This window comes from Vulpes vulpes, chromosome 1 (genome assembly GCF_048418805.1).
Source record: "Vulpes vulpes isolate BD-2025 chromosome 1, VulVul3, whole genome shotgun sequence".
Taxonomy (NCBI): domain Eukaryota; kingdom Metazoa; phylum Chordata; class Mammalia; order Carnivora; family Canidae; genus Vulpes; species Vulpes vulpes.
This window is the reverse complement of record NC_132780.1, coordinates 27,655,471-27,679,323: the sequence shown is the minus strand read 5'-3', so window position 1 is coordinate 27,679,323 and position 23,853 is coordinate 27,655,471. Positions and strand designations below refer to the sequence as shown.

General features: G+C 50.9%; 1 protein-coding gene across 2 annotated transcripts in view; it reads left to right on the top strand.

The window, feature by feature from the left end:
- The window catches only part of ROR2 (receptor tyrosine kinase like orphan receptor 2), a 186,246-nt gene extending 166,240 nt beyond the window's left edge, over window positions 1-20,006 (top strand). The window contains exons 5-9 of one of the 2 annotated variants that reach the window (XR_012002124.1): window positions 7,471-7,598; window positions 11,164-11,478; window positions 12,698-12,909; window positions 15,958-16,160; window positions 17,563-17,874. Coding sequence is in view for 1 of the 2 variants with exons in the window: in XM_072761354.1 (XP_072617455.1) it covers window positions 7,471-7,598; window positions 11,164-11,478; window positions 12,698-12,943; window positions 15,958-16,160; window positions 17,563-19,008 (2,338 nt within the window). In the remaining variant the exon portion in view is untranslated. Of the gene's footprint in view, window positions 1-7,470; window positions 7,599-11,163; window positions 11,479-12,697; window positions 12,944-15,957; window positions 16,161-17,562 lie in introns of both variants that reach the window. The other variant, XM_072761354.1, reaches the window with a different exon arrangement.
- Window positions 20,007-23,853: the final 3,847 nt, after the last annotated feature.

Genomic DNA, 23,853 nt, shown 5'->3' with positions numbered 1-23,853 from the left:
TGGAGATACATGGTAGAAGTCTACCCCTTATTGGTGCTATTAATTTTGCTCACTTGTTTATTTTCACATTATATAGTTATTTACTTTTTTATAATTTAAAGTAATTTGTGAAGAAATTCTGCTAGGATTTTGATAGATGATATTGTACTGTGGGAGAATTGACTCCTTAGAACCACTGAATGGTCCACCCAATGAATATGGAATATATTTCTATTTATGTAGGTTCTCTTTTATTTATCTCTACAGTGTTTTGAAGTTTGAAGTGTAGAGGTCTTATACATACTTTATTATATTTATTCCTAAGTATTTCAACCATTTTTAAGTGTATAACTCAGTGGTATTAAGCACATTCACGTTGCCATGCACCCATCACCCAAACTCTCCAGAACATCTTCATCTTTCCAAACTGAAACTCTGTATCTGTTAAACAATGACTCCCCATTTCCCTTTGCCCCAGTTCTCATGGCTATGGGATCGAGCCCCACATCAGGCTCCATGCTCTGTGCAGTCTATTTGGGATTCTCTTCCCTCTCTCTGCCACTGCTTCTCCCCACTGCCTGTGCGTTTTCTCTCTCTCTCTCTCTCTCAAATAAATAAATAAATCTTTTTTAAGAAGTCATTTACAATAATGTTAAAAGTACACAAGAGTAGCCAAATTCATAGAAACAGAAAGTAGAATCATGGTTGCTGGCAGTGGGGAGAAGCAGTGGCAGAGAGAGGGAAGAGAATCCCAAATAGACTGCACAGAGCATGGAGCCTGATGTGGGGCTCGATCCCATAGCCATGAGATCAGGACCTGAGCCAAAACCAAGAGTCACATGCTCAACCAACTGTACCATTGAGGCACCCCTGGAAATGACATTTTTAAAATTTTCATTTGCTAACTGTTACGTACAGAAATAGAATTGATTGTATTGACCTTGTCCTGTGATTTTACTAAATCTGTATTCGTTTTAGTAGTTTAAAAATATATTCCTTAGGATTTTCTATGTAAATTATGGTATGAAACGTGAGTAAAGGCAGTCTTACTTCTTCCTTTCCAATCTATAAGCCATTTGTCTATATACCATTTATCTATCTATCCATCTATAGATCAAATTGATCAATCTATCTCCTGATCAGAATGGTTAAGACCTCCATGGTAATGTCTGCTAAAATTGGTAAGAGCAGACAGGTTTATCTTTTTCAATGTCTATGGGGAAAAATGTTCCTTATTTCACCGTTAAGTCACACATCCATTGTAGGGTTCTGATAAATGCCCTTTTTTAATAGATTAAGAGTGATTTTTTTTTTTATTGAGAGTTTTAGTAATGAATGAATGTTGACTTTTGTCAACTGCTTTTTCCCTGCCAACTGAGATTATTACATGGTTTCCCTCTTTGTCTCTGTTTTCAGTAACCATTTTTTAAATGTTGAAATAACCTTGCATTCTTGTTTAGCCCAATTGGTTTATTACTTATTTTTCTATTGTCTTTTTATTTGGGTGGGTCCAGTTTTTTTATTTTTGTTTTGTGAAGCATGTTGCCCATTTGGTCAAGGGCATTTTGGTCTGTTATGTTTTGGCATCCTTGTGAGGCATTTGTATCATTTGACCTTATAAAATGAATTAGAAAGTATCTCATTCCTTTATATTTCAAAAGAGTTTGTGTAAAACTACTGTTTCTTCCCTAAATATCTGATAGAATAAACCAGTTTCTATTATTTGGGGCTGGGTTTTTTTTATCATGGGAAGGTTTTTTTATTACTTCAAATTCCTTAAGATGTTTAAGGCTATTGTGAGTTTTATTTCTGTTTCCACTAATTTTAGTGTATTTTGTTTTTCAAGGAATTTGCCATACTTTTCTAAGTTATTGGATCTGTGTTCACATATTTCTGCATAATGTTTCCTATTATCTTTTAACATCCATAGAGTCTTTGATGATGTCCCCTTTTGTACTCCTGATATTGGTAATGTGTATTTTCTCTTTTTCTTAATCAGTTTTTCTAGGTATAAACAATTTTGTTCTTTTTTTTTTTTTTTTTGAAGAACCAACTTTTGGTTTTATTGATTTTTCAGTTTCTTTTATATTGATTTATGCTCTCATCATTAGTATTTTTTTAATTACTTCAGGTTTAGCTTGACATTCTTGTTCCAATTTCTTACAATATAAAAACCTTACCTAATTTAAGCATTTAAAGTCATAAATTTCTCTTTAATTGCTGTTGTAGCTGCAGTCCACAATTTTTGGTATCCTGTTTTCACTTCTCATATTTTATGTGAATTCCATTTAAAATACCATTTAATTTTTCTTGTATTTTCTGTTTTGAGCACAAAGAAGTGGGCTATTTAATTTTCAAGTATTTGCAGAGTTTCTAAACCTTTTTGTTATTGATTTTTAATTTAATTTGATGCGATCTGAGACTTATGATTCCAATTCTGTTAAATTTACTGTGAGTTACTTTGTGGCGAGAATATGGTCTGTCTGGGTGGATGTGCTGTGCACTGAAACATGGATGCTGTCTCGTTGAGTATGTTGTTTTACAAACATCCATTAGGTCAAGAGAGGTGGTCAGTGTTTCCACTGTTGTTTCTTTATGAGTTTTTTTTTAATCTAGTTCGATGAATTGCTGTGAGACAAGTGTTAACATTTCCAAGTGTAGTTGTGGATTTTTCTGTTTCGTTCTCTAGTCCTGTAAGTTCTTGTTCATATATTTTAATGCTCTGATACTATATATGTTCACATTTATATCTTTTTGGTTACCCTCCTGTTTGAAAGATGTTTCCATTGAGTGTGGAATTCCAGGTTCACGATTTATTTTCTCTGCTGGTGAGTAGAAGCTATCCTTCTGTTTTGCTGAGGGGCATTGTTTCTGATGAGGGGCCAGCAATTATTTGTCATGTTCCGCCTTTTCTATTTATCTTAAGTTTTCAGGAGGTTGACTGTTATGTGAGTGGATGTTCTTTCCTTTTTTTTTTTTTTTTTAATCTTTCTTGCTTGCTGTTTGCTGACATTGCTTGATTAATGTGCTACTATTTTTTAATCAACTCTGGAAAAATGTTGGTGATTATTTCTTCAAATCTTTTTTCTGACTCTTTGTGTCTCTCTTCTCCTAGGATTTGATGGCACATCAGTTAGACCCCTTGTACTCGCCCCCAGCTCACTGAGGTGCTGTTTATTATTTTGTAAATTTTTTAATCTATGTTTCAGTTTGGAAATTTTCTTTTGACCTGTCAAGCTTACCATTTTTTTCTCTTTTATCTAATCTGTTCATACCATCCAATGTGGGGTTTATTGCGGATTATGTGTTTCAGTTCTTCAATTTTTTTATAGTCTCTACGTCTCCTGAAATTACCCATATTTTTCTTCTCTGCATTTTTTACTACACTTAGAGTTCCTGAAAGCCCTGGTCTGCTAACATCTGGATCGCCTTTGAGTTTCTTTTGACCATGGGTTATACTTGCCTGTGTCTTCATGTCTGCTAATTTTTCATTGTGTACTCTAGTACACATTATAGTTTGTACTCTAGATTTTGTTACCTTCCTCTGAAGAATCTTTTGTTACTGCAACCTATGGGATTACTGTCAGGTCACCTGAAGCTTATGGAAGTTAGTTTCAGGCTTTGTTAAAGTGCTGTACCTCGGTTTACTCTTTGTGCTTTTGCCCTTTGTGAAAAACGCTTTCTATCCTTCTGCTGCTCTCACTCACCTACTCCTTTCCTTATTTTTTTTTACATAAATTATAGTTATTTATCTGTCTCCCCTCCTTGACCATGAATTTGTTGGTTTATAAGTTCCTTCTTCATCTGTGTCATTAAGCCTTAGATTAGTGTGTGAGGCATTAGGAATGTAGGAGATACCTGAAATGGAATTTCCAAACATTGCTGTTCTGTGATTCAGTATGCATGGATGTTTCGCTCCTGTGGTTTAAGGGCTTTTACAGATGATGGCTTCTGTCTCGGTACTTTTCTTTAGTCTCTGAATGACCTTTTGTTTTTTTAAAAGATTTTATTTATTTATTTATTCATGAGAGACACAGAGAGAGGCAGAGACATAGGCAGAGGGGGAAGCAGGCTCCCTGCAGGGAACCTGATGTGGGACTCAAACCAGGACCCTGGAATCACACCCTGAGGCAGACGCTCAACTGCTTGAGCCACCCAGGCATCCCATCTGAGTGACCAGTTTTACAGACTTCAGTAGCTCTGTCACTCTTCAGAGGTCCAAAACTATGCCAGGTAAAGGTAAAATATAATTGTGCTAAAAACTAAACAGGAGTTTCCATGTATTTTCTCAAAATTCAGAAAGCTGAAGGATGTCATTTTCTAGCTACTTCTGTTTGTGGTTTTGGACAGTCTCTACAATTCAGCTTAGAAGCCCAGTGAGCCGAGTTAGCAGCAGATGAGATGAGATGGCCTTGAGCCCCTTCTCAGCATGTCTTCCCTACCCATCCCTCCCATCTCCCCCTGCTCTCCTGGTCCTGGGGGCACCCGCCCACCATGGGGGACCAGGCTTTCTATTCCTTGATTCTTGAAGTGAAGAAAAGAAATCGCTTCCTCTTGTGGAGTCACCCCAAGGGACTGACTGCATCACATCTCCTATCCCAGTCACAGGTGACGTTCAACAGAGTATGCATATCTCATTGATCTTCCTGGCACAGTGGGTAAGAGCCCCGAACCCACCCGCAGACAGTGACTTGTGGCACACACACTGGGGCAGAGGGAACTTGGGCTCGTGTAAGCATCGGTTTTAATTTAGTCAGCAGTTAACTCCAGGTCACAAAGAGTGAAGGAGTGAGTTGGGTGTATATTGTTAGCACCTGTGCTTGGTTGTTTAAACTCTATTTAAGGAATCCTTGACCCAAAGAAATAATGGCTAAGCGAGATTGTGAGAAAGGGCATCCAGCTCTTGTTGACACCAGACTCTCTTTGTTTAGATTATTTATGGCTCCAGGTTCCTTTCTTTGAAAAAGAGAGTTCCTGCAGGTGCCGAAGAGGGAGAGAGCCAGAGGCGGCTGAAGAGACCGTATTGTTCCAGACCCTTTGTCTCCACTATTATGAGCATCCAGATTTTACGTTTGTAAAATACAGATTTTTAAGTCCATTTGGTGAAATTGGACACAACACAGATTTTCACTGGGGGATGGGATGGTTTACCAGTGTAGGGCGGAAAGACAAGTGTTGTTAGGCTTGGGGGCAGGTTACAGATTTGCTAGAAAACAAGTGACTTTATGACAGGCCTAAGGCACTTGCCAGAAGCTTGCCCCCGGAGCCCCAACCCCCGCTCCTCTGCTCCCAGCAGATGGCAGCCGTCATATATCGGCTGTGGCCACATCCACCGTCTCCTGGGAGCATCCTGAGGGCCCTCTGAGAAGCATGTGGGTCCTCAGAATGCCTGATCTCCTCAGCTGAAGGCAGGACTAACAGGTTCTACAGAACAGAATGTGGCGCAGGGGACACATGGGTGGTTCAACGGTTGAGCATCTGCCTTTGGCTCAGGGCATGATCCTGGGGTCCCAGGATCGAGTCCCACATCAGGCTTCCTGCACAGAGCCTGCTTCTACCTCTGCCTGTGTCTCTGCCTCTCTCTCTGTCTCTCCCCCTCTCTCTGTGTGTCTCTCATGAATAAATAAATAAAATCTTAAAGCAAAAAAGAATGGCACAGACTCTAGTGGGGCCGTGCACAGGCCCCAACGAGGGAGTCAGACTGGAGGGCCCAGTGGAGGGCCATGTTCTTGTAAGGCTCCTCCTCCAACCTCTGCGTTTAGAAGTGTGATCTGTGGTATCCGTCTACATTGCACACTTCCCTGTTGCATAATAAGCACATCTCATTGTACAAATTATTTGAAGGTCAGACTTTGGGCATCTCCCCTCCCCCACGGCTTCCCTCCATTTCAGAGATGCCTCTCATGCAGTGTAATGGTAGAGCACAGTTTCTGGATTATTGTCATTTTCATAAAAGTCTTGCTTTCAAACCGCAGACATTTACAGGGGTGTGCTGTAGTGTTTCTGATGTAGTTCGCGGCTAAGATGAAACATGCTCCTGAGGAGTGTTCAGTGTGTATTTGTACATATACAGGAACATGTACCCACCCACATGTATGCTTCACATTTCGAATCCATCTTTCACAACTCTGTGGCTCTACTCCCTTAAAGGTGCTGGATTTTTAAGTTAATAGACTTTATGTTTTAGAGCAATTTTGGGTTTCCAGAAGAATCAAATAGAAAGTGTGGAGAGTTCTCACGTACCACCCCCCAACATCCACACCTACAGTTCCCCCATTAGTAGCATCTTGCATTAGCGTGGTGCATTAATTGGAATCGATGAGCCAATATCAATACGTTGTGATTAATGGAAGTCTGTTCCCTCTTGGTGTTACCACTTGGTGTTGGGCATTCTATGAATTTAGACAACAGATTTTTGAACAGCGTGGGGATTGAGACGCCCACCCCTCTGCGTGGTTGGAAATCTGCGTGTAATGTTAGACTCCCCAAAAACTTGACTACTAGTAGCCTACTGTTGTTGACTGGAAGCCAACCATCAATAACAGTAGGCTGTTATCGATAATAATCAAGTAACACATATTTTGTGCATTGTACGTATTATATACTGAATTCTTGCCATAAAGTAAGCTGCAGGACAGAAAATTTTACTAAGAAAATCATAAGGGAGAGAAAGTACATTTATCGTATTCTATTTTGTTTATTGAAATCAAATTGCATGTAAATGGACTCACAAGGCTCAAACCTATGCTATTCTGGGGTCAAATATGAGATGACTTGTATCCACCATGTTAGTATCATATAGAGTAGGTTCCCTGCCCTGAAGTCCTGGTTCTTTGCAGGTTCATCCCACGTACCACCCCCTCCACCAACCTTTGGCAACCACTGACCTTTTGCCATCCCCATAGTTCTGCCATTTTCAGAATGTCAGATGGCTAGAATCATACAGCACGTAGCCTTTCCACATCGGTATTTTACTTCGTATCGTGCATTTAAGCACAGGACCCTTTGTGTCTTTTTGCGGCTCATTTTTTGTTTGTTTGTTTGTTTGTTTGAAGATTTTACTTATTTATTCGAGAGAGAGAGAGAGAAGCAGAAGGAGAAGCAGGCTCCATGCAGGGAGCCTGACGTGGGACTTGATCCCGGGTCTCTAGGATCAGACTCTGGGCTGCAGGCGGCGCTAAACTGCTGAGCCACCCGGGCTGCCTGGCTCATGTTTTTGGTGCTGGCTAATATTCTGTCTGGATGGATCACAGTTTGTTTATCCATTCGCCTCCTGAAGGACATCTTGGTTGCTTCCGAGTTTTGGCAATCCAAATAAATAGAACCGCGGTCAACATTTGTGGGCAGGTTCTTGTGTGATCCTCTGTTTTTAGTTCATTTGGGTAAATACCAAGGAACGAGATGCCTTGATCATAAGATGCTGGATTTGAAAAGAAAGAAAAAAAAAGAAAGAAAGAAAACCAGCATGCTCACAGACCGTATCTTCCCCAGAGACGACTACCATGAGGACGGCTTCTGCCAGCCTTACCGGGGGATTGCGTGTGCACGCTTCATTGGGAACCGGACCATCTATGTGGACTCCCTCCAGATGCAGGGGGAGATTGAAAACCGAATCACAGGTAGGAGCAATGCTGTGGGACAGTGAGCACGTGCCCCGCTGCCACGTGTCTGCACAGACAGTCCCACCGGCGTCTTGGACGGTCCAACCCTGGTGCGTGTGTCTTGCCATGGAAAGTCAGAGAACTTTGTTAGAAGGAGTTGGGACTGCCACCCCGGTTTCCCCTAAAATGTTCCCACGTGTGTGTTCCCACTAGCAAGTGCAGATTGCTTATAGAGTATATGTCCGATATACTTCATTGGGTCAACCACGTAGGTTCAAAGCCCTGAGATGTCCTGTCCTCACTGGGTCGCCAGGGCCTCCCTGTCCCCAGGCTGGCCACCCTGGAGGCAGGCCGGTGCCCACACCATTCAAACACTTGACTTTTTTTATTTTCCCTGACTCTGGCTCCCTCTCAGACAGGGGCTTTGTTAAAAGGTTCACAGGGCCCCTCAGAGGTTGGGAGAGAGGTTTGCGGGTCAGCAGCAGTACTCGGGGCTTTCAGGTGCCTGCTTCACGGCATGAGAAACGAAGCTGCGTGTTCTCTGTCTCTGCTATTTGCCATTTCTGGTTGGCTGTTGGTCCTCAGTGCACTGACTTTTACATGTTGATGTGAAGGTCTTCTTGGGGAAAATCCTTTGAGAAGTAAGACAATGAATTAGACCAAAGCCCTGCAAAGCCCTCTTCCTCTGGACTCTCCTCTCCCCACAAACACACGCATGTTTTTCTCTCCAGACTAAGGAATGAGGAAAATCTTGTGAAGATGGCAGATGGCCCAGTTCAACTGGGTTCTCTACATAATAGTTCTTGACCCTGGCTGCCCACTAGAGCTACCCACCCACCTCTGATGCTGGGCTCCCCGGGAGACGTGGTGGGGTTTGCAGAGAGGCTTGCAAAAAAGCACTGCCCTGGTGAGGATGCTAGGGGATGCTCATGGAGGTGTCACTGACATGTCCTTCTAAATTCAGGCCAGCCATCCCCTTGTCTTTCACCTCAATCTGGAGGGTCTGAGGTCATGGTCTATCACAGATCTGCCTGGCCCATAGTTACTGAACCCCTGAAAACGTTCTGGAAACATCAGTATCTCTCATTGGAAAAGCTTTTCATGTCATTAAAGCAGAACTTCTCAGACCTCTTTGACCCCAACAGACAGTAAAATGTGTGCTTTACTTATGATTTAGTTTTTAGTTTACCCATACCTGTATCTCAGAGATGTGACATCAGTTACAAGAAACAAAAACCATCCCTAACAAAACCAGTGCACTTAGATTTTTCTCTTCAGTTCTATTTCATTAAGGGAAAAAGTTGGTTACGGCCTTAATATGAGCCATGCATTCTGCTATCTTCTGTTCTGCTCTAATCATCTTGTAAAATGCTAGTGGCAGACTCCAGAATGTTCATCCCACTAACTGACAGGCCCTGATTCCAGGCACAAGATTGTTCCCGAGTTATATTTGAGGGACCTGTTTGCAGCCTTCAACAACTCATATATTGAAGCAGACTGATTTTACAGCAGTTTTTAGACACAAGCCTAGAAGGATGTTCTCTAGATTTGTGAATTTGGGAGAGAACAAAGTCAAAGTTGCTCTAGACTGCCGGCCTGTGGTTTTGAGACTGTTGGTTGTGGAGATGTTCTGTTTGGAGAGCAGGCTTGTCAGAAGTTGTTCCCAGGATTCTGGAAGCTTCCCAGGGAATGGGCCCCAGGAGGTCTTCAGGGTGACCTGTGAGGAGTGGGCAAAGGCGAGGACATGACCTGTTGGACCTTCTGGATACCTAGAGCCATAGTTTCAGAAATAAGCGTTCACGGGATATGTTCTGAGGGGGTCAGGGGAGAGGAGAGATCACTAAAGGGTCAGCTGTGACACTCTATTGGTTGATTACCCCCAAAGAAATGCTAGGTTTGGCTTTCTTAGAACATCTTTCCATGCCTTTGGGGAGGGGGGCATTGGGTCACAGCCCACATCATGACAGCCCTCCCGATGGTCACCACCTCTGCTGTGATGGGACTGAACTGGGTTCACACCTGGTTCTTGAGCCAGCTCCGAGACAGCCTGCACCTAAACCTCTTAACTCTCTGCTCCTCGATTTTAATATTGGCCAGAAGGAGGAGTAAGGACCACGCGTGCATCTTACAGGCTCTGTGCAGGCTTCCATCCCCCAGCGCGTGGCCTCAACAAATTCCTTGACAGATACACAGGACCAGAAAGGACTGAGTGACTCCCTATCCTGTAGTAAATAGCGAGCAGGGCCAGAACTGGGCTCCCTCGCCAGCTCCTCTGTTCCCCTGGCTGCCCTGGGTGCTCAGCAGGTCCCCAGGAGAATGGGTGCCCACAGCGCCACCTGCTGGCCTCACTGGGCACCGCACCACAAGTCATGGGTCGAACTGGTGTCCCAGGGATGGAAGCCCAACCTGTCCTGTTCTCTCCCCATCTCTGCAGGGTGTGTGGGCAGAGGGGCGTCTCTTTCTTTAGCTGTCGGAGGTTAGATCGCCACAAGCAGGTCCTCCACAGGTCAAAGCAGATGGGCCTCCTGGCAGTGGGCTTGCTGGCTGATGCCTCCTTTGAGCCCTGGTGGCTGAGAGAGGGCGACTCAGCCCTCCTGCCACAGGCATTGCTGTTCCCCGCTCACCCTGCAGCGCCCACCCGCTTCCTCTCTCCACGTCAGAGGTCGTGCTCATGCCCCTCACACTCCATCCTCTGTCCTACCTCCAAAAATCAAAGCAGCTGACCCTAGCTCCAGACCCTCCGGGCCCCAGACCCTCCTGCCTCAATGTGCTTCTCTGCTCCCTGTATCACAAAGCACCCCCATCTCTCCCTGCCACTGCGAACACCCTCCAGCTGCCTGCTGGCTCTCCCTCTCATCCCTGCCTCTCCCATTGTTTTCTTACTCCTCCCGTGGCTGCATTTCACAGGGCTGGTTGCCCACCTGTCTGGCCTACTCCCTTCCTCCTTTGGGGGCACCCCTCCACCCAGGCCCTGACAGGGCCTCCCCAGGTGGCCTCTCTGCCCACAGACCCAAGGACCTGGATGTCAGAAAGAAGACTGGGGCTTGATCCTTGTGTGCTTTTCCCATCTCTGCTTCTAGAAGTCACCCAGCCCCGTTGCTCTACAAGCCGCCCTGTGCTTGCAGAGCCCAGTTCATAGCAGGGCCTTAGGAAGGGTGTAAAATCCGAATCTTCCTGGGGTGGAAGAAGCATCTAGCTGGATGAGAACCTGGGTGTGGTTTTCCTTTCTTATTCTGCTTATGATGTCTGTAAGTGAAGCCCTGGGACCTGGGACTTTCTTCATCTGGTGCAGATCAGGGTGGCTCGTGCTCCCTGGGAGTCTGCTTGGGTGAGAGCCTTTCTGGGCGTGCGGAAGACAGGAAGACAGGGCGACAGGGCGGAGGATTGGGGGGCCCTGGTGGGCGGGGGAGGGGAGAGGGTGGGTGGGCACAAGTGAGGGAGGGGGCTAGGGGCTCCTAGCAGGTGAGAGACACCTGGCTGGCGATGTGGCCAGGTGCCGCAGGTGCGGCCGGTGGGGCGGGAGGCTTGGGGGCCCCAGAGCAGGTGCCCGCCCACCCTGACGCCAGTCTCCCCGCCCCCACAGCGGCCTTCACCATGATCGGCACCTCCACGCACCTGTCGGACCAGTGCTCGCAGTTCGCCATCCCGTCCTTCTGCCACTTCGTGTTCCCGCTGTGCGACGCGCGCTCCCGGGCGCCCAAGCCCCGCGAGCTGTGCCGGGACGAGTGCGAGGTGCTGGAGAGCGACCTGTGCCGCCAGGAGTACACCATCGCGCGCTCCAACCCGCTCATCCTCATGCGGCTGCAGCTGCCCAAGTGCGAGGCGCTGCCCCTGCCCGAGAGCCCCGACGCCGCCAACTGCATGCGCATCGGCATCCCGGCCGAGCGCCTGGGCCGCTGTGAGTCCCCCGACCCGGTGCCCCCCTCCTGCCGGCCGTGTGTGTCGGAGCTGGGCCCTCCCAAGGCTGGGCGGTCCCCCAGGGAGGGGGTGCCCACGTTAGGGCTCCAGGCCCGGCCGCTGCACCCCTGCTCTTAGGGACGAGTGAGTCGCCACCTGCTTGGGCTTCAGACTCCACACACACCCCAAGGGGGCGGCATCCTAGGGGTGCTGCAGAGGCCCCTGAGCAGCGGGAGCCCAGGCGGGGCCGCGTTCCATACCTGCCCTGGGCCCCAAACATCTGTCATCTCTGAGGAGGTCGGGGTGCTGCATCTTGAAGGGGAGGGAGGGGCAAACCTGGGGAAGAGGCCGCCTTCCTCCCAGGCCTGGGACTCTCTTCAGCTCTCTGGTGAGGCTGGGGGTTCCCAGAGCGCCACGGAGCTCCTCCGTAGGGCAGCCAGAGCCTGGTCTCTGGGCTCACGGCTCTGTCCAAATCCTGGCTCAGGGCTCACCCCAGGTGAGCTTGGACACGTTGCTTAAATACCAGTTTCCTCGTATTGCACGGGGATGGCAACTACGATCCTCAGAAGATGGGGAATGTGAATTACATGAGTGAATCTGTAGAAGCTGCTTAGAGTAGTGTCTACACCCGGTAAGCTCTGCAGGACTGCTGTTCAGCACACACATGCACCCCGGGTCTGGCTCAGGGAGCACCCTGGGTTTGGGTCCCCACTCCCCGTGCACTGCAGAGATGATGCAGTGTTCTACTGGGCAGCACAGCGGCCGTTGGAGGGTGTGGGGCTGGGTGCTCACTGTCCCTCCTGGCCAGTTCGGCTCTGCTTCTAGTGCAAGTGAACAGGAGGTTGGGGTCGACGTCCTCATTTGGGAATGGAGGTGCCTGGCAGGTCCCAAATGTGCTCTCAGGATCATAGCATCACTTCAAATGGGCTTCCTGCCCCCCATGTATCCCCTGACTCACCCCTGATTTAACTTGTGGCCTTGGAGCTTCGTGGAAGTCATGAGATTCATTTAAATGAGTTTTAAATGCTGCTTTTCTGGGAAGGAAACTCTTTTGGGTCTCCTGGGAATTCCCGTTTGGGTTGGTGCAGGCTTAGTGATTCTGTTGTTGCTTTTGGGGAGAGGTGGAGACGGATACTCTCTGGACACCCCCCCCCGACACACACACACACACCGAGAAAGGCTTAATTTTCGGGCCTCCTAACATGTCTTTTCCCTCCCAGACCATCAGTGCTACAATGGCTCGGGCACAGATTACAGAGGCACCGCCAGCACCACCAAGTCAGGGCACCAGTGCCAGCCGTGGGGCCTGCAGCTCCCCCACAGCCACCACCTAACCAGCGCAGACTTCCCCGAGCTCGGAGGGGGGCACGCCTACTGCCGGAACCCTGGGGGGCAGATGGAAGGCCCCTGGTGCTTCACGCAGAATAAAAACGTACGCATGGAACTGTGTGACGTACCCTCTTGTAGTATGTATTCTCTCTCTCTCTTTTTTTTTGAACGCATTAACTGTTGAGTGCACTGTGTGGTGGTGTGGGGCCGGGGGGCTGGTGGCCCTGGCACCTTCCCCATTTCCCCACCATGATTGTTGGTTGTAAATACAGCCGTTGTGGGTCCTAGCAGTCCTATCTGGTTGTGATGTTTGACAGAGGAGGGAAGTCTGAAGGGTCATGTGCCTTTCACCCCAGATTTCACCTCTCCGTGGAGACCGCTGTTTACATGTTGGGTCTGTCAGTGCTTTCCTCCCTGTGTGTGGTCCCGAGCTGTTGAGTTTGGCATCTGGTTTCTCCATCGACGCTGTTACATAATGTTTCCCAATGTTAGGAAAAGTGCTTCCTGCTGCAGTCAAGCCTAGGCCTGGCCTCTGGTGCTGGGGACGCAGCACCCCCCGCCCTCCTTCACCTCCTGCCACGCCAGCTTTCACAGGTGGACTTGGCCAACTGAGGAAGAAGTGAACTTCAGTCTCCCTGCCAGTTTCCCTGCAATTTCTTTGTGAAATTAAGGACAGAAGAAGAGAGGGCCGTTAAGGGTTGCAAACCTGACAAGCATGACTCTGTGTTGAGACCATTTACATTTTGCCAGCTTCCGCCAGCTTGAGTGCCCGAGAGAAGATTGGCTGCCTTCTGAGCCTTACATTTGGGCACCTAGAGGCAGTGGTTTGCTGGAAAACACTACCGAGAAGAGACAGAGGAGGAGAGATTAACCGTGAAGCAAAGCCAGGCTCGCCGTCCACCCGCCAACCTCCTCCCCTGCCCCAGCGGCCCTGGGCTGGGCGAGCCTGCACCTGCAGCTGCTCGGATCCCTTACTTCCCGGGAGTGTAATTGGGCAGTTCCAAATTTGCCACTCCTCTTAGCACATATCTTAACACAGATCTTCAAGAATGTGAGTTCACTGCAGGAATAAATTTTAAGAGAGTGTCAGGAGTTAGATGATCGTAAAACTGCTTTGCAGAATGCCACTGTTGTCTAAAAAAAAATTTCCTACGAGGAAGGAGGTCCATGATGTCCGGTTAGAGAAAGGACATTGTAGGGCTGTAGCTGTGTTCTTCCTGCTTGCTGCTTCTCCCCCTACCCTACCCCTGTCTGCATCCATCCCTTCCCTTCCCTTCCCTTCCCTTCCCTTCCCTTCCCTTCCCTTCCCTTCCCTTCCCTTCCCTTCCCTTCCCTTCTCTGGCTCTTTCTTTGCAAAGGAAAGCTGTGCATGTACATGTGTGAGCACACATAGGCACCTACATTTTATGGATGAAGTTTTGGAAAGATACACACCAAACTTTTAGCAGGGACTTCCATCGCCTACAGAAATGTTACCATCAGAGACTTTTAACCATAGGAAACAAACTGAGGGCCGCTGGAGGGGAGGGGTGCGGGGGGACGGGGTACCTGAGTGACGGGCATGAAGGAGAGCATGTGATGTGATGAGCACGGGGTGTTATATGCAACTGGTGAATCACTAAATCTACTTCTGAAACCAATAATACTATGGGTTAACTAGTTGAATTTAAATTAAGAGAAGACACCCCCCCCCCCAAAAAAAGGATGCGTTCTTAAAACGAGCAGTTGTTACTTTTGTAATTAAAAATTAATCAAAACATTAAAAATATACATGGAGTTTGATCTGGCAGGTCTAGGATTATCTTACATCGCAGAAATCTTTGCGCTTGGCAGGATTGCTAAGGATACGTGTTGCAGGATCACTCTGAGTCGCTAAATAAGCAGCAGGCTAATTGCTTCCCAGCAGGGGCAGGAGGATGACCGAGAGATACATCTGTACACGGAGTTGTGTGCGGCTCCCGACAAATGCCTGGAGCTGTCTGTTCTTCGTGGAACCTCGTCTCAGATGTATAAATCTGCCACAAAAACCGGGGGCGGGGCAACACGGAGGCTTGGATCCCATTTAAAAAGAATTCTATTTAAAATTCTAGTTGTGAGACTGTTGCCAGAACAGCTCTGTCTGTCATTTCTTTGGTGTTCGCCTTAACACGAATATAGAAAATCAGGTGAACACCAACCTGCTAACAGCGGTGTAGCCTTTGGTAAACGGGCCATTAGGAATGTTCGCGGCCCTATAATCACCGCAGTTGTTAATGAGCATGGTGTCTGTTGGTGATTTTGAAAAGATGATGATAAAATAAATGGTCGCACAGGTGTTTGGACGGCGCTCACATCCCTGACCTGGGCCTGAGGGGCATGAAATCTCCCCGGAGAAATGACCCAAGCCTCCACTGCCCCGGGGGCTTCTAGAACATCTGCCTGGAATAGGAGGGAGCGGAGAGCAAGAGCCTTCTGTGGTGTTACTTGATTTTAACTCTAGTAGGGTGGAAGGCAGTGGGTCAGCGTGGTACTGATGGGACAGACAGACAGACACTGCGGCCCCGCATGGCCCCTGCACCTGTCTGTGGATCCTGTAGAGGGAGACAGAGCATTGCTCCTCCCTGTGAAAATGGCAAGGCTACCTGGAAAGCCACAATCTGCACATTTTACCATCGTGTTTTCGAGCGTGCTTGTGGCCCCATGTTGCGGTTGGGTCAAACTCACTGGCTACCAGCGCTCTCTTACATCAAATGCATTTTGAATTATTACAAAGAATATATGTTCATTATATTGAAAACTGGCGGAAAATCCTAAAATGTTGCAGAAAGGGTCATTTCTCACCCCAGGATGTTGGTTCTTACTACACTAAGACCCTTAGAGTCCACGGGGTTTTGTTTTGTTCTGTTTTGTTTTTTGGTGCCGTGTATTCCCGATTCATCCCGTGGCGGCGGCAGTTTTGGATTATGTCTCACACCCGTGCAAGGGGTTGTGTGCTTTTCAGTATGTCACCCGTTTTTAGGCTTGGTGTGCCGTCTTGCCCCTCCGTGGAACTCACGGGATCGTCCACTTGTGCTTGAATATTGCAGCTGGGGGAGGGCGTGGGCTGGCGGAGAATTTAGAGTTGGAACGGGGGATTGTATCTTAAAAAAATTGTGAACGTTGCCGTTGCCAGGTCCCCAGGACAGCAGCAGGATGGGAATTCTGTACATCTTGGTCCCGAGCATCGCCATCCCCCTGGTCATCGCGTGTCTTTTCTTCTTGGTCTGCATGTGCCGGAATAAGCAGAAGGCCTCGGCGTCTACACCGCAGCGGCGCCAGCTGATGGCTTCTCCAAGCCAGGATGTGGAAATGCCTCTCATCACCCAGCACAAGCAGGTCTCCTCCGCACGCCCCCCCACCCCTACCCCCACCCCGGCGCAGCCTCTGCCTGGAGCTCGCTTGCCTGTGACATTTGGGCTCTTGGTTTACTTGATACATGACACATAAGTATCTGAAATGGCCCTTTATCTTCTCGTATCTGCTCTAAGACATGTCAGGACCCGTGTGTCATTAGGAAGGAAGCGGTAGGAGTGTTGGGAACCCCCATCCCATGGTCCATGGCTTGTCCCTCCGCCTCAATGGCTGCTTTAGCGGGAGCCCGAGGAGCTGTGCCGAGGTCCCCACAGAACAAAATGAAAAGGGCTCGCCACCAGGCAAGGGCCCGTCTGGCTCTTGTAAGGGACGGAGCCCTGCTTTCTGGCCAGTTTGGGCTTGGGTCGGTTTTGCTTTGATTTTCAGGGAAAGGGTGGATTGGCAGACTTATAGAGAAGTTAGGACGGGGCTGGTCTAACCTCCACCTGGGGCTGGAGGCCATCCCCCCAGCCCCTGCCCACCCCCCACCCACCCCAAGAGCCCCCAGGACGGCAAGAACACCCCGACACACAGCACAGGAGATAGGCTGTCACAGCCAGCCTGGCCTACGTGAGGGGACATTACCACTTGCAGGCAGGCTGGGCTCTGAAGGGGGTGTTCAGGGTGGTCAGGGGGAGAAGGGACTCACCTGGCTCTGTAGCCAGCGGCCACTGCACACTCACTGGGACTTTGGGGGTGGACGGTGAGGAGGGGGGAGCCTCTGAGCACAGGGAGGGACACACAGAAGGAGCAGGACGTTGGGGCTGATTTCACCATGTGCCGCCTCTGTCACGATGGAGCCAGTCAAGAGGAAGCAGTGGGATGGGCCCATGGCGGAGCCGCTGGAGAGCAGCTGGCCTAGGCTCTGACAGTGGCAGACACCGTGGGGAGCGCGCCTCAGGGTCCCAGAAACACGCTGGGTCTCTCCAGGAGCAGCGGTGGTGCCTGGGCCTCAACACCGGCCGCACATCGGGGAGCTCTGGGAAGGGTCCTGCGTGGGGGACGTGGATGCGAGAGTCCAGGGGTGCCTCTGGGATGGTGGAGCCCAGCTTGGTTGGGTGTGTGTGCGTGTGTGTGTGTATATGTGCTTGAGTGTGAGCAGGTGTGCACACAGTCTGTGATGGTGCCTCTGGAGTTTTGGGGGGACAGAACTTGCAACCCAGCGGGGGTCCTCAGGCAGCCTCATGCTGTCAGTGTGGTTAAGAGCAGAGAGCAGTGTGCAGGGCAGGCTGAGCCTGGGATGGGCAGCGCTGGGGGTCCTTTGCTGGGCCGTGCAGGTGGGCGACACCGGGACCGCCCCTGGTCCCCCGAAACCCCCCTCCCCCCCGCCCATCCTTGCCCTGTTGTGCAAATGCAAGTGTTTCACGACAGCTTTTCTTCTCTGCAGGCCAAGCTCAAGGAGATCAGCTTGTCGTCGGTGAGGTTCATGGAGGAGCTCGGAGAGGACAGGTTTGGGAAGGTCTACAAAGGCCACCTGTTCGGCCCGGCGCCAGGGGAGCAGAGCCAGGCCGTGGCCATCAAAACGCTGAAGGACAAAGCAGAGGGGCCGCTCCGGGAGGAGTTCCGGCACGAGGCCATGCTGCGGGCCCGGCTGCAGCACCCCAACATCGTCTGCCTGCTGGGCATGGTGACCAAGGACCAGCCGCTCAGTATGGTCTTCAGCTACTGCTCACACGGTGACCTCCACGAGTTCCTGGTCATGCGCTCGCCGCACTCCGACGTGGGCAGCACAGACGACGACCGCACAGTGAAGTCGGCCCTGGAGCCCCCCGACTTCGTGCACGTGGTGGCGCAGATCGCTTCAGGGATGGAGTACCTGTCCAGCCACCACGTGGTGCACAAGGACCTGGCCACCCGCAACGTCCTCGTGTACGACAAGCTGAACGTGAAGATCTCCGACTTGGGGCTGTTCCGCGAGGTGTACTCAGCCGACTACTACAAGCTGATGGGGAGCGCGCTGCTGCCCATCCGCTGGATGTCCCCCGAGGCCATCATGTACGGCAAGTTCTCCGTGGACTCAGACATCTGGTCCTACGGCGTGGTCCTGTGGGAGGTCTTCAGCTACGGCCTACAGCCCTACTGCGGACACTCGAACCAGGACGTGGTGGAGATGGTCCGCAGCCGGCAGGTGCTGCCCTGCCCGGACGACTGCCCCGCCTGGGTGTATGCCCTAATGATCGAGTGCTGGAACGAGTTTCCCAGCCGGCGACCCCGCTTCAAGGACATCCACAGCCGGCTGCGTGCCTGGGGCAGCCTGTCCACCTACAACAGCTCGGCGCAGACCTCGGGCGCCAGCAACACCACGCAGACCAGCTCCCTGAGCACCAGCCCAGTCAGCAATGTCAGCAACGCCCGCTACGGGGGCCCCAAGCAGAAGGCCCAGCCCTTCCCGCAGCCCCCATTCATCCCCATGAAGGGCCAGATCCGGCCCATGGTGCCCCCTCCCCAGCTCTACATCCCAGTCAATGGGTACCAGCCGGTGCCCGCCTATGGGGCCTACCTGTCCAACTTCTATCCGGTCCAGATCCCGATGCAGATGGCCCCGCAGCAGGTGCCCGCCCAGGTGGTCCCCAAGCCCGGCTCCCACCACAGTGGCAGTGGCTCCACCAGCACAGGCTATGTCACCACGGCGCCCTCCAACACGTCCATGGCCGACAGGGCAGCCCTGCTCTCAGAAGCCACCGAGGACACCCAGAATGCCCCAGACGACGCAGCCCAGAGCCCAGTGCAGGAAGCAGAGGAGGAGGAGAATGGTTCTGTCCCGGAAACCGAGCTACTAGGGGACAATGAGACTCTGCAGATGGATGAGGCCGAGGGGCACCTGGAGGCCTGAGGGGGCTCGGGGCCACTGGGCACTCAGCGGGGAGGCTCAAGCCCAGGCACCAGTGGGCTGGCGTGCACTCCCACTGTACAGAATCTGCACCCGTGTCGTCCTCTCGTGCTCAGAGCTGCCGTTTGTGGCCACTTGCGGCTGGAGGGTCTTTGAGCTGGTGGCGCCTGACCAGGCAAAGGTGGTGGCCCAGAGGGATGCCCGGTGACCACCTACGCCCCCAGCATTCCCTGAGGGAGATGGGCGGTGGGTGAGCAGGGCCTGCACTTTGCAGGGACGTAGGTACTGTCTGCCCTCCACCTTGCACGTAGGATCGGACATAGAATACAGGCCTGTGGGGCCACGAGGCGGGACGTCGAGCTTTGGGATTCGGGGCAGCCGGCCTATTCAAGGATGGAGCCGGCCTGCTGTCTCCCTGCCACCCACCCCACCCCGCCCCTCTGCCAGAGACCGTCTCTCCGCTGCCGCCCGGGATCAGCGGGAACAGGATGCTGCCGCCTGCCTGCCGGGGTCCCGTGAACACGGGGCTTCTGAAATGGGAGTTCTCTGCGCCTTACATGCAAATGTGCCTTAAAAGAAACCCGATGCGATTTTGCATTTTTGTGAAATGATTTTAATCATCCTGCATGTGTATTTTGCCCACTTTTCTGGAATTCAGGGGCAAGTGTTTCTTGGGTTTGGAATGTTTGGAGCGACGTTGTACAGAGCACAGTATTGTTGTTTTGTTTCTCGAGAATCATGTACAGACCTGAAATGTAATTTATATGGTTTTGTATGCCATTTTCATGGACGTATGGGGAGCTTAGTAATTTAACTGTTTACTTTACCCACCCTGGGACGCCACCTGATTGTAATTTGGTTTGCTTGTGTTTGTGTCCTATGTAGGCGAGGTCCGTTCATTTCAGAGCCGGCGGGAGAGGAGGCTCACAGGCTGGCACACCCATCGATCTCACTTGTAACTCCCATACCTGGTGTATCCAATAAAGTGAAACAGAACTTTTGATGGGCTCTGTGCGGGCTGCGAGGATGGCAGGCAGCCGCGGTGTCGCGGGACCCAACGGCGATGCCATGGGCTGTTTGCAGTGGCTTTGGGGCGTCTTGTCCAGGACGGGCAACTCCTGAGCGCAGCCAAACGATGGAAGCACGTTCCGTTCAACTTCTGTGTTATGCTTCTGTGTTATGATCTGGGAGGCGAGTTCACTGCAGATGATGTGAAGTTGCTGTTTGGTTTTAACCTCTCTGCTTTGAGGTCCCTTGGTCCCTGGCACTTTGAGATCTGGAGGTTGGACCTGGCACTTCCTCGGGGCCCTGGAGCAGGGTGGGGAGGTGGGGTGAAGCTGTGAGTGCGAATGGAGCCGCCTTCACCACCCGTCCTGGGCCGCCTGGGCCTCTGCTCCCTTGGCACGTCAGCCGTCTGAACCACGGACACCCCAGGGTCCAGCTCTCCACGGCTTCCAGCAATGAGAGCCAGAGGGGCTCCTGCCCGCCGAGGACTCTGCTGGTGCTGCCTGGCGGGTTCCACAGTCCTGGGGCCGGCTCGGCTCGGCTGGGGATTTGCGTCCTGTGTGCGGGCCGCAATGCATATGCCTGCAGCAGGTCCGGGTGCAGCCGAGAGTGTGCACATACAAGTGCTTAACAGGTACTGATGCTGGGCTCAGGGTCCCCGGCCAGCCACTGAAGCCCAGGACTGATGGTCCTGATCATGCAGGACCTCGGGTCATCCTGAGCTCCAGGGCTCTCCTGCGCATGGCCCTTGCCCACGGCTCTGGGTAATGCTCCTCTCTCGTAGAGCCACAGAGACCAATAAAGAACTCACTTGTCTCAATGTGTATCCTGAAATCGGGGTGGTGGGGAGGGGGTTTCTTCTCTGCTTGGCAGAGGAAGCATGATTGGCGCTGGGGCCGGGAGCTCCCCCGACCAGAGCCCCTGCTCCTGGCGAGTGTGGTCCGCATCGCATAGTGAAAGAGCTCAAGGTTAAATGGAGCTACTTCTCATTTCCCTGATCGGAAAGAGGAACTTCATCTTATCTCTAATTTGGTGCACCTGATGGTCTAACTGTTGGGTTGGCACCTGAGAGTAGAATATGGGAACTAGCCCCCTGCTGCCCTCTCCTCGGGCCCCGGGTGGGACGGCAGCCGCTACCTTGGTTTACCACCTGGGACGGGGGGCTGCAGCTCAGGCCACCCACAGCGCTGAGGTGCCCCTCCCCGCCCCCTGCCAAGTTCTGTGGAAATGTTTGCAAGGTTTTTTTTTGCAGAGTGGGAGAGGTTTTGATTTGGGGGATTTTACGTTGGGGCCCAACATAGCCTTTGGTCGTCGCAGCTCCCTGTTGTTGTGAAGTCTTACTCGTCTGCCGGAAGGTCACTCAGTTTCTCAAGTTCACTGAACAGTGGCTTAGACGGGATGTTCCCGAACAACTGACCTTAGAGCGAAGTTGCCCCATCATGAGATCAACGTCGCGTGGGCTGTGTGCCGGCCACTCGCCCTGTTCACCCCACAGAGGGCGACGGCCACCGCTACTGAGTCACTCACAAAAGTGTGATGAGCTCAGTCAAGCCCGTACGATGCCACGGACAGCTTTTGCGGCCCTTCTATTTTTTGATAAATGATCCTCGTGGAAACGGTCCATCAGAGCAATGGCTAGTTTTTCTGGACTAATTGTAGGGTGTTGGCCTAAGCGCCACAGTATACACTAGCTCCCCCTCTTCGCAAGAAACCTGCTGGCCTCTCTGGACACGGAAACGTTGATTAAGTGGGCTCCCTTTGCATTTGGGTTCTGCCTCGACATGCTCTGCTGATGCCTATTTTGGGGCGACTTTGTTTAAAGCGGGCCTCACACAGATGTCAGTTGTGTGTGAGATTCTTGCAGGGACCTAGAAAACCTCTGTTGAGGTGAACTTGTAAGAAGGCGCTCGTGTCCGAGTAAATCAAGGTCAGAGTACCAGCTGGAAGCCTCACTGCTGTGAGCTAAGGTGACTCCGGCAAGGCCCATCTTGCTCCCACCTCGTCCTCTTGTCCCCCTCATCAGTCGCCAAGGTAGTAGAGACGAAGGCCTTGCTGGCCTGGGACGTCGTGAGCACACAGTAGTTGGCTCTTGAGACAGGAGTGGTGCTTTATTTAGCTGGAGGATGCCTGGATTTAGCCTAGCTGGCACCTGTACAGAGAAGGCCATGACCCCGGGGTGAGGTGTCCACACTCGAGACCGTGGTGCTGTTACAAGACAGTATTTCCTTTGCACGTTTGTTTCACTTGGTTACTGCGCGGTGACTACGTCCCTGTGGTTCAGAGACATGCACACTGGGAAGTCCTGCCCGTCCCAGTCCGTCCTGTCTCCCCCCACTCTCTTCCTCCAGGTAGACGGCGGTCATCGGCTTCCTACGGGTCCTCCCCGTTTATACGTATCCCTTTGCTTTAATACATAAGCGGTTCTCTTCTTTATAGATGGTTTCCTGCCTCGCTTTTTTGTCACATTAACGATGTATCCTGGGGCTCTCTGGCCTTCAGTGGATGGGGAGCTACTCAGCTGGAGGATTCCTAGCAGGGCCCCTGCTGGTGAGCGAGGGCAGGACTTGAAGGCGGCAGGTGTCTCAGCAGAGCCTCCCCATGGGGCCCTGCCACGGAGCTGCCACCAGCGATGTCTCAGTGCCAGTCGGGACCCCCAGCCCTGGAGCGCTGGGCATAGGTGGAGAGGACTGGGAACCTGTGGCCGGGCTCTAGGGCATGTTTTCAAAAAGGCAGGGAAAGTTCACATTTTTAACTCATTAGCATTGCTTTTCATGAATTTGTCCTGTTTGGGTTTTTTTTTTTTTTTTAAGATTTTATTTATTTATTCATGAGAGACACAGAGAGAGAGTCAGAGACACAGGCAGAGGGAGAAGCAGGCTCCCTGTGGGGAACCTGATGCAGGGCTCAATCCCAGGACTCCGAGATCATGACTTGAGCCAAAGGCTCAACCACTGAGCCACCCAGGGGCCCTTGTCCTGTTCGCTTTCTTTTCCAATCTAAAGTGCTGAGGTTTTAGTGAAAAATGTTGCCCAGAGGCAGAGAGGCAGATTGAAAACCATCCCTTGGGTGTTGGAAGGCCTCAGGGACACATGCAGGTTCCGGGGAGGGCAGGGCAAGTGACCTGACTCCAGAAGGCAGGGGGAAGGATCCCCACCACCTCAGGGTGGGAAGGGGTGACGCAGCGCCAGTGCCATTCACAAGTGTGCCCACCAGGGGGCCAAGCTCAGGGGAACCGCACTAGTGATCAAGGTCTAAGGGGGAGGCTGACAGGCAGGTGACAGAGAATTCAGGGGAAGAGAGAGCCCTCCCCCATTCAGATCCGTTCCTTTTTCTCTAAAGAACTTGACAGGAACGGCACACCCCATTTCCCGGTGCTGGCTCTTCACTCCTAGTGCCTTGTCTTTCACCATTTCCTTAATATGGTCTTTCTTTCTTAAGGTTTTAATGCTCATCTTAATTAACCAAATTTTATATTTTACTTTGTTCCTTCACTATAGTGTCTTTCATTTTTTTAAATTTTATTTATTTATTTGAGAGAGAAAGAGAAAGAGAGCATGAGTTGGAGGAGAAACTGAGGGAGAGGGAGAAGCAGACTCCCCTGCTGAGCGGGGAGCCCAAGGCAGGACTCGATCCCAGGACCCTGAGATCATGACCTGAGCCAAAGGCAAATGCCCCCCTACTATGTCTTTATTAGAAAATCGCACTAGAGCCACATCTTTGGGGGAAAGCCAGTCTACACTGATAAGAATATGCAACCAAAGAATTCTGTTAAGATTCACCATTACCTTGGGGGATGCCTGCATGGCTCAGTTGGTTGAGTGTCTGCCTTCAGCTCAGGTCATG